The following is an 11,585-nucleotide window of genomic DNA, read 5'->3' as shown; positions in this document are numbered from 1 at the left end:
ATTTTTAATAAGTATGTTAATATTTCTCTCTAAAAATCAAGATCCCCTGTGACGATCCAACAATGTGTGCTGCTAATGCAATCTGTCACACAATCAATCATCAACCAGTTTGTTCCTGTCCACCAGATTATACAGGAAACCCACATCTTAGATGCGATAAAGGTAAACCACCAGTATCAGCAGGTTTGCAGTGTCAAATCAGAAACAAAATACCCGGTGAAACAAAAGTTCATCAAGAAATAATTATATATTGCTTAGTTTATTAATATTTTTGTAAATTGATGAAACAGTTTTTTAGTATAACTATTAATTGAACTAATTGTGAGGACACATTTTGGTTTTGCTTTATTATCTGTCATGAGAAACAGAACAGTCATTCTGTAATGTATTGGCTCAATCTATTATAGTAATACTTAGTTTCTGTCTGTCCTGAAAATACACGTGCATCTTACTATTTAAATGGATGTAAATATACTTTAGTAGACATTTTGTGCAACAAAATATTAAAAGCTTATTAAAAATGTTTAATGTTAGGTCATAGAATAACATTATAAGTTTAATTATTGATAGTATTAAGTATGATAAAGTTTAGCCCTAATTAAACTAAAGCAAAAAATGTACGCAAATTACAGTGTTAAGTTATCTCCATATTGAATATAGGTTTTACTTAATAAAGGCTTAACTAATGTTAGGCTTAAGACAAATAGACTTATAGATTTTAGTGTCTGCAATTAGAATTCCCTTTTATTATTTTAGAAATCCTGTATTTAAAGAAGCAGTGTTGCAGTAAAGATAATTATTATTATACCACAAATGTTTTGTCAGTCTTTTCTAGTTGTTTTCTATATTATGCTCCATTTTTTCTTCCGTAAATACTCAATCATATTTTTTTTTACAGTTGAATGTGTAATAAATGAAGATTGTCACAGCAATGAGATGTGTATAAAGAACAAGTGTATAGGTGAGATCTCCATAGACACATTTTTATTTTGCATGGGCTAAAATTAAGTTCCAAAGCAGGAAAATATTTTTTTAGTTATAAATTATTTTTCATTAATATATCATAAATCTCCTAACATAAAATATTTTTTTTATAAAGTGTTTTTGATTTGTCAGAAATTTGAAATAAATATAGAAAAGTTCACTTTGACTTAAATGTATACCTTAATTTTAGTCAGAATTGTTATTTTAAACCTTAAATCATATATTAGAGCTGAAAATTTTATGTGGGTATGCCAGTTTTCTTTTTCTTAAATTTTATTACACATATGTATTTTTGAAAAGCCAAAAAAAAAAAAAACCTTTTGGACTTTGAATTAGTATAGTAAAGCTAATTTAAAAAAGAAACAAGAACAAAGCCTGCTAAGCATGAATTGATATTGACTCTTTGTTCCTCTTTCAACTGCTTGAAGATATAAGGGTTTTTGTTTGATGCATTCTATATCACAGGATTAGTGTTTACATTATTAACTACTAATTATTAGAGCATGGTTGTTATCTTTTTCTGATACATAATATAATATGTTCTTATATTTTGACAAGAAAATTGAAAAATATTTAAATATTACTTGTTGAAATTGCTTCTTGAATTACAGTACAAAACCGGATTTTTACCATGATTAATCCTATTCTCTACAGATTCTTGTATAAGCCAGAATATTTGTGGAGAGAATACTATCTGTTTGGCACAAGACCATCACGTGAATTGTAGATGTAAAGATGGCTACTATGGTGACCCTATTGCTGGCTGTAGAAGTAAGCAAAAGTGTTTAGAATTTATAAATAGTAAAACTGTTAGATGGCATTATTGATAACTACATACAGATTGCTGTTTGAAGTTACTTATGTCTGCTCTCAAGAGGCCTGAGAAATTACGATTCACTTTATACAGAAATACCAGGAATTGTATTCTACTTTTTTGTGGACTTGATTTGTCGATTGGACCCTAAGTTTGTATAGTCTACTTGTAAAATGATCAGCATAACTAACCGATAGATTTGATATAAAATGTGTTTATATTAGTGGATGTTTAATTTTTCACTTCAAGATTGTATATTCTGTTACTCCACTTACATTTTCATATTCTTGTATAACTTTATTTAATCCCTTTGTAAGAAAAAGAAAGCGATTTAAATATATTATGGTATGGTAATCATACAAAATTTTGTTTCTTCCTAAATTGTAGGAATACTCAGATGTGTCGGTGATATTGATTGCCCAGCTGGTGAATTTTGTTATAAAGACGGAGTTTGTAGAAGTAAGTCTAATTTTTCTGTTGATCCTAGTAATCCGCTATAGAAATGTATTGACCATACATAGATTATTTCATTCTTCTTCTTCTTCAGCATATTTATTTAAATTGTAACATGCTATACAGTTAACGATTTGAAATATTTTTATTATTTGTTTTCACTTCACAGGATTTAGATGCGTTATAATGAAGCTTGTACTTTCTATACACTGGTTATATTTTGCTAATTTCTGAATATTTTTATTTTATTCAGGTAGGTGTAAATCTAATCGTGACTGTGGAGTCAATGAACGATGTGAAAATGGAAAATGCATCTGTAAGTATTAATGAAATTCTCTGTAAGTTAATTAACTGGTACTACTTTCTCTTCAAAATGTGCATATTTTCAAGTTTATCATCAACTGTTTTTATTAGAATTAGTTACGTAATGTGCATATTTTCAAGTTTATCATCAACTGTTTTTATTAGAATTAGTTACGTAATGTGCATATTTTCAAGTTTATCATCAACTGTTTTTATTAGAATTAGTTACGTAATGTGCATATTTTCAAGTTTATCATCAACTGTTTTTATTAGAATTTGTTACGTATTGACAGTCTTACTTTGTTTTAAACTGTGTTTTTCTTTCATAAAATAATTCTGTGGACTTACACTGCTAGAAACCGGGTTTCGATACCCGTGGTGGGCAGAGCACAGATAGCCCATTGTGTTGCTTAACTACAAACAAACATAAAATAGTTCTGATTGCATATTTTAATAAATAAACTTAATGCAGAGTTTCTAAAGATAATTATGATTCTTTATTGAATATTGGTATCAAGTTTTGTTATTTAACTATTTATTATAAATTAATTTATATTAAAATAAATTAGGTTATTATTTAGTAATTACCCAGTTCAATATTATGAAGATTTGACCACTTCAATTTACGTATGTATGTCACGTCAGGAACTGTTTTTTTTTCTCATTTAACCCTACAACAACTTGTTCAGAAATGTTTAGACTACAATATTTAATACAATTCAATGCTCTTTCTCAATAATTTATATATTCTACTTACGTTAACAGTTTTTCTTTTAATCCTTTCGACTGTTTACAAGTCAGGTTAATATTTCAATCATGTTTTTCGATACAGCTATCTGTCGAAGTGACACAGAATGCCCCGAGGGACAGGCATGTATTGGTGGAAAATGTGTGACAGGTAAATTTTGTTTGTCATATTGTAATTCTATGTCAATGTTAAATAACGTTATTGTATCTTCTTTTAAAATTAAAACTGGAATGACTTATTCCTTACTTTTGTAATAAACTATTTTATATTTTATGATGGAACAGTTTTGAATGTTAAAATGATTTTATTTTACTTTGACAGCACCAATTGATCTCTTGTCATCTACTTTATGAGTCATACTTAAGTTTATGATTTGTTATTTTTGTGAGAAATTCAGTCACATTTTAATGCTGTTATTTGTCAGAATTTATAGAGGAATGATGATGATGAGATACAAAGGTTTGATCACTTTATTTGATTTCAAAATTAATGAGGTCTCTAAATTTTGAAAGTGTTAAGTACATTGATCTTATTGTTTAATATGGTGTATATAGTGGATGGTGTAAACATAATTATTATTTTTAAATTTGGCCAGGCATGGCCAGGTGGTTAGGGTGATCGACTCGTAATCCGAGGGTCGCGGGTTCAAATCCCCATCACACCAAACATGCTCGTCCTTTCAGATGTGAGGGCATTATAATGTGACGGTCAATCCCACTATTCGTTGGTAAAAGAGTAGCCCAAGACTTGGTGGTGGGTGGTGATGACTAGCTGCCTTCCCTCTAGTCTTACACTGCTAAATTAGGGACGGCTATCGCAGATAGCCCTCGTGTAGCTTTGCACAAAATTAAAAAACAATTTTTAAATTTACATTATTGACTCTTCCTTTTTTTCCACTCAGTCGACAGATGTAACTCTGATTACGAATGTAATGACGTCCTAGCTTGCCGTGCTTCAGGAAAAGGCTACGATGATTGTCTTGGTAAGTTCTCTATCAGTCAGAAAACTGTGCATAATTACTTTTTTGCTACTCAGTTTCCTTAATTGTTTACACTATTCTTAGTTGTCATTTTTAAAAGCTACCTTATTTTTAAAAGTTAACATATTTTAAACTACAAAAAAAAATTTAAATATAGAACAGTTATAATATGCTCATAGTGTACATCAGTTGTACAGGAATATTAAACGCTGTTGCCTTATTGTCTATTTTTTCATCTTGACCTACAGACCCATGTGCAACTACAATATGTGGTAGAAATGCTCTTTGTGTTGTGATAAACCATCTTTCTCAATGCGAGTGCCCAAAAGGTTTTATTGGAAATCCTATAGATGACAGAGTTGGATGTAAAAAAGGTATGAAGTGTGTTTTTTTTCCTATTGTATTCATCATTTGAAAAGATTAAAGCACGTGGTTCTGATTTTTTAAATATGGTTTGATATTCAATTTTTATAACAAATATTTTCTTCTCTTCTTTAGCGGAATGTATCACCCATGATGACTGTCGTCCTGATAAAGTTTGTGATAACAACAAGTGTGTTGGTATGTATTATATTGTCTACTGTTCATCTCGCAAGTTCTGAAAATATTGATGCCCTAAAATTGAAAATTTAAAATAAGCTTTGTAATTTCTGTGTAGTTCTACCTGAGTCACAGAAAACAATTAAAAACCCTTTGTTATAATTTTTTAGATCCCTGTAAACTGCAAAGAATATGTGGGGATAATGCCTACTGTGTTGCACAAGACCACTCGGCTATCTGTCGTTGTCGAGATGGTTACGAAGGGGACCCTCTGGCCGGGTGCCGTCTTATTGACTACTGTGGCAACAGACCATGTCACCCAAGTGCCGACTGTAAGAACAAGTTTGGAGGATATGACTGTGAATGCCCTCTTGAGAGAAATATTGGTAATCCGTACGGTGAACCTGGATGTAAGTAACTAAATATGTTTTCACATTGATTAACTAGACACATAACTACCAATTTTTCACGTTTATAATGAAGTGTATATAATCAGTTGTCTCTGAAGTATATTATGATTCTATGCATATAGGTGTCGACTTTACACTAAAAGTGAATACTATAAATTTTAACGAATATTCGTCCCAAAATATCGACAGTTAGAATTCTTCATCCTTTTAGAATCATCATCAGTTGGGTACCTTATATCATAAAATTATAAAGTTGATGTTGACAAGAATACATCAGTTGGTTACCTTATATCATAAAATTATAAAGTTGATGTTGACAAGAATATATCAGTTGGGTACCTTATATCATAAAATTATAAAGTTGATGTTGACAAGAATATATCAGTTGGGTACATTATATCACAAAATTATAAAGTTGATGTTGACTAGAATATATCAGTTGGGTACCTTATATCACAAAATTATAAAGTTGATGTTGACTAGAATATATCAGTTGGGTACATTATATCACAAAATTATAAAGTTGATGTTGACAAGAATATATCACAAAATTATAAAGTTGATGTTGACAAGAATAAATCATCATCAGTTGGGTACCTTATATCACAAAATTATAAAGTTGATGTTGACAAGAATAAATAAAACATTCGTTATTAACGGAAGTACTTATGTTAACTCTGCGATTAAATGCACATTCAGGTCGAGGACCTAACGAGTGTCCGAATGGAGACGTTGACTGTCCTCCAAATGCTGCTTGTGCTTCTGATGGATTGGGTCCACCAAAATGTAAAAGTGAGTACATGTATAAAATATTCTACTTTTTAATTACAAAAGTGATCCTGAACCTATAAAAATTGTTGTTAAGTACTTTCTTCTTTTATTTTAGTTCATATCATTTTGTAATTATCTACATTTTTTACATAATTTTGGTGACAGAAATATTTTCTTTCTCTTGACTAATTTCTCAAAAATAAAAAAATGTTTTATGAAACCAATTCATATTTTCGTTACTATCATCAGATCCTTGTTTGGAGCCAGATGTTTGTGGTCCAAATGCTCTTTGTCGTGTTGAAAACCACAGAGTAATATGCTACTGCCCAGAGCAGTTCACTGGAGATCCTAACGAGTTAAGCCGTGGCTGTGTTCGATGTAAGAAATTAGATTTTTTGTGTACAACATGATAGAGAGTATTTAGTTTTTATTCAAAATTAGTAGCCACATACACATTTTATGAAGTTTGCCTTATTATTTGAAAGATGAGCACCATAAAAATATAACCTAAGGTTTTGTGCAATATCTGTGTATTTCAATGATCAGCAGTTTGCTTAACGTGCTTGTATGAGGAGTTAGAGAGTTTTTTCTATATTCCAGTGCCCACCGTGTGTAGCAATGATCGTGAATGTCCTGCCGGGCTTGTTTGTGATAACAATAGATGTAGACGTAAGTAACCAGCAAGTTTATTGAAACAAGAAGAGATGACAGAATTTTTTTAATTACCTGTAGCTATACTGGGTAAAAAAAAGCTTTAAATATTAAAATATTTGTCCTGATAACTATTCAGTTGTATTTGTACTCCGACATATAGTGTATCCTGATTTATATAACTATAAAGCTGATATAGATAAGCATGATATTTGAGTGAATAGAAATTTTAACCTTTCAACCTTTAATATCATTTATCTAATTCTCTTTGTTCCTATTGGTTAAAACTTTGTCTTTTTTTTAGCTCCCTGTCATTCAGATCCAGACTGTGCTCTAGGAGAACTGTGCATACAAGGTCACTGTATACAGGGCTGTAGAGAGGACTCTGACTGTTTGGGTGGTGAGATCTGTGTTTCTCGCAAATGTGTTGGTGGGTATTTTGTTAATATATAGTAAGTCTTTCTTAATAACCGACACTGTCATTATTTGTCAGATCATTAATATCGGTGTCAGTATATGTAACACGATGTAGATAGTTTCAGTAAGTGTTGGTTATGTTACTGGTAGCATAAGTCACATCAGTGTTAATTGTATCGTTATATATAACGATAATAATATCAGTACATACTGTCACATTGTAGTACATTAAGTTGATAGTATTACATAGTAACGGTTTAATTAACATGATTCTTCCAGTTGGATGTAGAACTGACAACGACTGTGCCCTAACTGAATCGTGTGTGCTGAATAAATGTCAAAGTAAGTTTTATTTTTTTTCAGTTAAAACCTTTTTTAGAAGAGACTATATTTTTAAAAGAGCTTGGACTGCTGTGTTGTTTTTTTTTGGCAATCATATTGAAAACAAAAGATCTTGAATAATTATTTCATACAATACATTACTTGTCTACTCAACTTGTCATACACTTGAATTACTGCCCGTAAAACCTGTAAATCATGTGGATGATGTCAAATGTTCAATTTGCATAATGACACTTGCTCACAACATACATGAAATATCAATCTTCTGATTTGTATATTATTTACTTTTATAACATTGTATATAATCATTCATTGGTGTCTACATTTCTTTCTTACGTAATACTCGTTACTGTGGTAGTTTCTTCTGGTCCAGTTTTTGTGTTTTTCAACAAACATCACAGTACTAAATATTTTTACATATACGTAAATACACTAAACATCCAAGAGAATGTCAAGAACTGAAAATATCCGTTATTTATACCAGCTGATGGATCAAGGGACTAATCACTGTTGAATAGTAATGGTTGTACCAGTTAGTGGATCAAGGGACTAATCACTGTTGAATAGTAATGGTTGTACCAGTTAGTGGATCAAGGGACTAATCACTGTTAAATAGTAGTGGTTGTACCAGTTAGTGGATCAACGGACTAATCACTGTTGAATAGTAATGGCTGTACCAGTTAGTGGATCAAGGGACTAATCACTGTTAAATAGTAGTGGTTGTACCAGTTAGTGGATCAAGGGACTAATCACTGTTTAATAAATAAAGTTGTTGTAACATAATGTCTTGTATACACACACACATTGATTTATTGTTGTTGATTGCAGACCCGTGTATCACTAATGGGGTGTGTGGAATTAATGCTCTCTGTAAAGTAGTGAATCATAAATCTGAATGCTACTGTCCACCAGGGTTCTCTGGTGATCCTCGGACCAGCTGTATTAGAGGTGAGTAGAGTTCATGATAAGGACAATTGTAACTTGTTGATGCTGTCGGAGTATGTACGAAAAAAAAAAAAAGAAGTGAAATCTTATACATCATTGTCACAAATTGTTTTAAAAGCATTGTTTCTTTTAAGAATTTTTTAATGGTGTATTGTGTACTGGTTTAGCGGACTCGGTGTTTATATTAACAATGTGTTATATGAAGGTTAATGTTTACTAACAATGTATTTTATTCTTGTGTTCTGTTGTGTGTTAGATTTAAAAGACTTAACAGTGAGGTTAATATTGTATTATAATACGATAGTTTTATTGATACTGTAACGTACAACTAAGTAAAGTAGTATCTTAACAAGATGGAGTGTGATGTTTCTTGTAGAACAACCTAAGTGTCACAGCGATGCTGATTGCCCTCCAAACTACTTCTGTCTGAATGGACAATGTAAAGGTAAATATTGGTGTTTCTGTTATAAATGTTTATAATCATTACGTGACCAATTAGAAACTGTTTATAATGTATCATTAGAAGTTGTGTATATGTTTATAGTATAATCATGAAATTAGAATTTCATTATACAAAAAATTTGTTATCGGTGAATAACGTGGCATAAAATGCAAATACGAAGTAAAAAAAAATAGGAGATAATGTCTATGAAGACAGCCATGAAGGAATCAGAAAGGTAAACCACATTCTGAAACACGTGAAATGATACTCTAATCAGCCCAATAGGGCATTCCAAGCAACAACATTATTTTCAGACTGATTCCACAAATATTTATAAATGAAAAAAACTGTACACTTGAATAACTTAGTTTTTTTCCTTTCAGTGGAGTGTACAATAGATGGCGATTGTGCTGTTGGAGAAAAGTGTTTCAGCTATCGTTGTATCGGTAAATATCATTTTGATATGTTCTTCTCCTAGGAACGTCCTTATGGTAACATTTTAGTGCACTAACTGCCGCGACAGTCGGTTTTCTTTAATCTCAATAAATCTGTTTATCTGTATAGGAATTGTCTTTTGTTAAATATATAAGTTTTAGAAGATGTATCTTTATTAAGTTGGTGATACATTAAGTTTCTTGCTTTCTATAGCATAAATAAACTGGAGCAAAAGTATTTAGAGGATAATATGTGGTTTACTTTAAATATAGAGTTTCTAACATTTAGAATAAAGATAACCTGCTCCAGAGTGTATGTGTGAAGATAACCTAATCCAGAGTGTATGTGTAAATATAACCTAATCCAGAGAGCATATTTAAACTTGTGGAGTAACTCAAAACAACCTGAAACATTAATTACTACATGAGTTATTACTCCAGTAATCACTAAGGTAGTTAAAAAGTTATATATTTGTGATGAAATGTTTCATATTACTGAACTTTTTCAATAGAACTGATTACTAAAATAATGCAAACAATTTCTAGTGTTTATATTTTTCAGGCAAATAAAAAAAAGTAACTGATAGACATGTTGGTTTAAATTTATTCTTTACGTTCTGGCATGTGTTTTTATCTGAAAACAAAAACATGTTTCCAAAAGCATTCTATAAAATGAATAAAATACAGTTATAAAAAATAACATTATTCAAATAAATACAAGTTTCTTATTACTCTCCCAGAGCTGTGTCGAAGTGATGATGACTGTCAACATAATGAAATTTGTGTGAGCAACCATTGTCAAAGTAAGTTTATATTTAACTGTTTCGTGTTCTCTCCAAGGATATTGGTGGAGCAAATGTTAACCCTTGTATATATAGTGTCAGTTACATAATGTAGCTTTACATGTTTAACAGACATTATTGTAACATTAAATTTGACACTTGTGATTGAGAATATTTTAACTATAAGTAAAAATAGAATATCTCTCCATGTCAATAATTAGTTTTTATTTATATGATTTATCATTTATTATTTTTTTAAATTCTTGTATAAATGAAAGTCTTCTGTATATTAGCCCAGCATGGCCAGGTGGTTAGGGCACTTGACTCGCAATATGAGGATCGCAGGTTCAAATCCCCATCCCACCAAACATGCTCGCCCTTTCAGCCATGAGGGGGGTATAATTTGATGGCCAATCTCACTATTCATTGGTAAAAGAGTTGGCGGAGGGTGGTGATAAATAGCTGCCTTCCCTCTAGTCTTACACTTCTAACTTAGGGATGGCTAGTGCAGATAGTCCTCATGTAGCTATGCGAGAAATTCAAACAAAACTTCTGTATATTTCTTAATGTAAAATATTATTGTTTTATAAGTTGAAAAATATAATTTTCTGTGATCCCTTACAATGATAGACCTCTTCACTGTTATTATTCTATTTAAAAGCTTGTTTAAATTTTATTTAACCTGAACTTTACTGATAAGTTTGTTTTTCTCAGTTTTTTTTTGTTTACAAGTTTGCCTAAGTATCATTTAACCAGAACTGATAAGTTTGTGTTTTCCCTAGTTGGTTGCCGCACAAGTGACCAGTGTGCTCAACATCTAGCCTGTATTAGCAACCAATGTAGAGGTAAGGGGATTTCTTGAATTCTTTTTCAGGCTCTCAACTGTGTGGATTATAAAAGATGATTTATATAATTTTGTTTTGTTTAAAACATTTTAAATACCTCTTCTATGTTTCGTAAGTAAACAAAAGGTAAAATATTTTGCAACTTTTAGGTTCTCCAAACTCAAATAAGCAGAGATTTTACAAATTTTTTTTGTTGAAATGGAAGCTAAGTAAGACTAATGTAAATCAGAAGTTAAACTTATAGTGATTCAGTAATAACTTATGTTTCTTTCACTCAGATCCATGTGAAGGAAAGGCTACTTGTGGTCCAAATGCAATCTGCAAGGTATCAATCCACCGATCTGTTTGTAGCTGTCCCCCTGGCTTTGTTGGTAGACCTAATGCCAATGTGGGCTGTATTCGTGAGCCTACCATCTGTACAAACGATGTTGATTGCCTCAGTGGTTACTATTGTTTTAATGGACACTGTAGGGGTATGTAATAATAGGTTACTATTGTATTGATATACACTTTAGAGTGAATAATAGTTTGGTATCAATGTTTTAATGGATCATGTAATGTACATAATAGTTTGGTACTGCTGTTTTAATGGATCATGTAAAGTACATAATAGTTTGGTATCACTGTTTTAATGGATCATGTAAAGTACATAATAGTTTGGTACTGCTGTTTTAATGGATCATGTAAAGTACATAATAGTTTGGTATTGCTGTTTTAGTGGATCA

General features: G+C 31.1%; 1 protein-coding gene across 1 annotated transcript in view; it reads left to right on the top strand.

Annotated features, from left to right (window-relative positions):
* The window catches only part of LOC106472036 (fibrillin-2-like), a gene marked incomplete at its 3' end in the record, with an annotated part of 41,844 nt that overhangs the window by 1,979 nt on the left and 28,280 nt on the right, over window positions 1–11,585 (top strand). Inside the window, exons 3-23 of the mRNA XM_022400642.1 lie at window positions 42–162; window positions 899–961; window positions 1,639–1,755; window positions 2,186–2,257; window positions 2,505–2,567; window positions 3,387–3,452; window positions 4,204–4,284; window positions 4,530–4,655; window positions 4,780–4,842; window positions 4,992–5,231; window positions 5,931–6,023; window positions 6,252–6,380; window positions 6,603–6,671; window positions 6,958–7,083; window positions 7,350–7,412; window positions 8,241–8,360; window positions 8,734–8,802; window positions 9,183–9,245; window positions 9,974–10,036; window positions 10,798–10,860; window positions 11,139–11,333. Coding sequence (XP_022256350.1) covers window positions 42–162; window positions 899–961; window positions 1,639–1,755; window positions 2,186–2,257; window positions 2,505–2,567; window positions 3,387–3,452; window positions 4,204–4,284; window positions 4,530–4,655; window positions 4,780–4,842; window positions 4,992–5,231; window positions 5,931–6,023; window positions 6,252–6,380; window positions 6,603–6,671; window positions 6,958–7,083; window positions 7,350–7,412; window positions 8,241–8,360; window positions 8,734–8,802; window positions 9,183–9,245; window positions 9,974–10,036; window positions 10,798–10,860; window positions 11,139–11,333 — 2,065 coding nt within the window. The remainder of the gene's footprint in view (window positions 1–41; window positions 163–898; window positions 962–1,638; window positions 1,756–2,185; window positions 2,258–2,504; window positions 2,568–3,386; window positions 3,453–4,203; window positions 4,285–4,529; window positions 4,656–4,779; window positions 4,843–4,991; window positions 5,232–5,930; window positions 6,024–6,251; window positions 6,381–6,602; window positions 6,672–6,957; window positions 7,084–7,349; window positions 7,413–8,240; window positions 8,361–8,733; window positions 8,803–9,182; window positions 9,246–9,973; window positions 10,037–10,797; window positions 10,861–11,138; window positions 11,334–11,585) is intronic.

Source organism: Limulus polyphemus, unplaced genomic scaffold, assembly GCF_000517525.1.
Source record: "Limulus polyphemus unplaced genomic scaffold, Limulus_polyphemus-2.1.2 Scaffold5034, whole genome shotgun sequence".
NCBI classification, from domain to species: Eukaryota; Metazoa; Arthropoda; class Merostomata; order Xiphosura; family Limulidae; genus Limulus; species Limulus polyphemus.
This window is presented reverse-complemented; position numbering and strand designations above follow the sequence as displayed.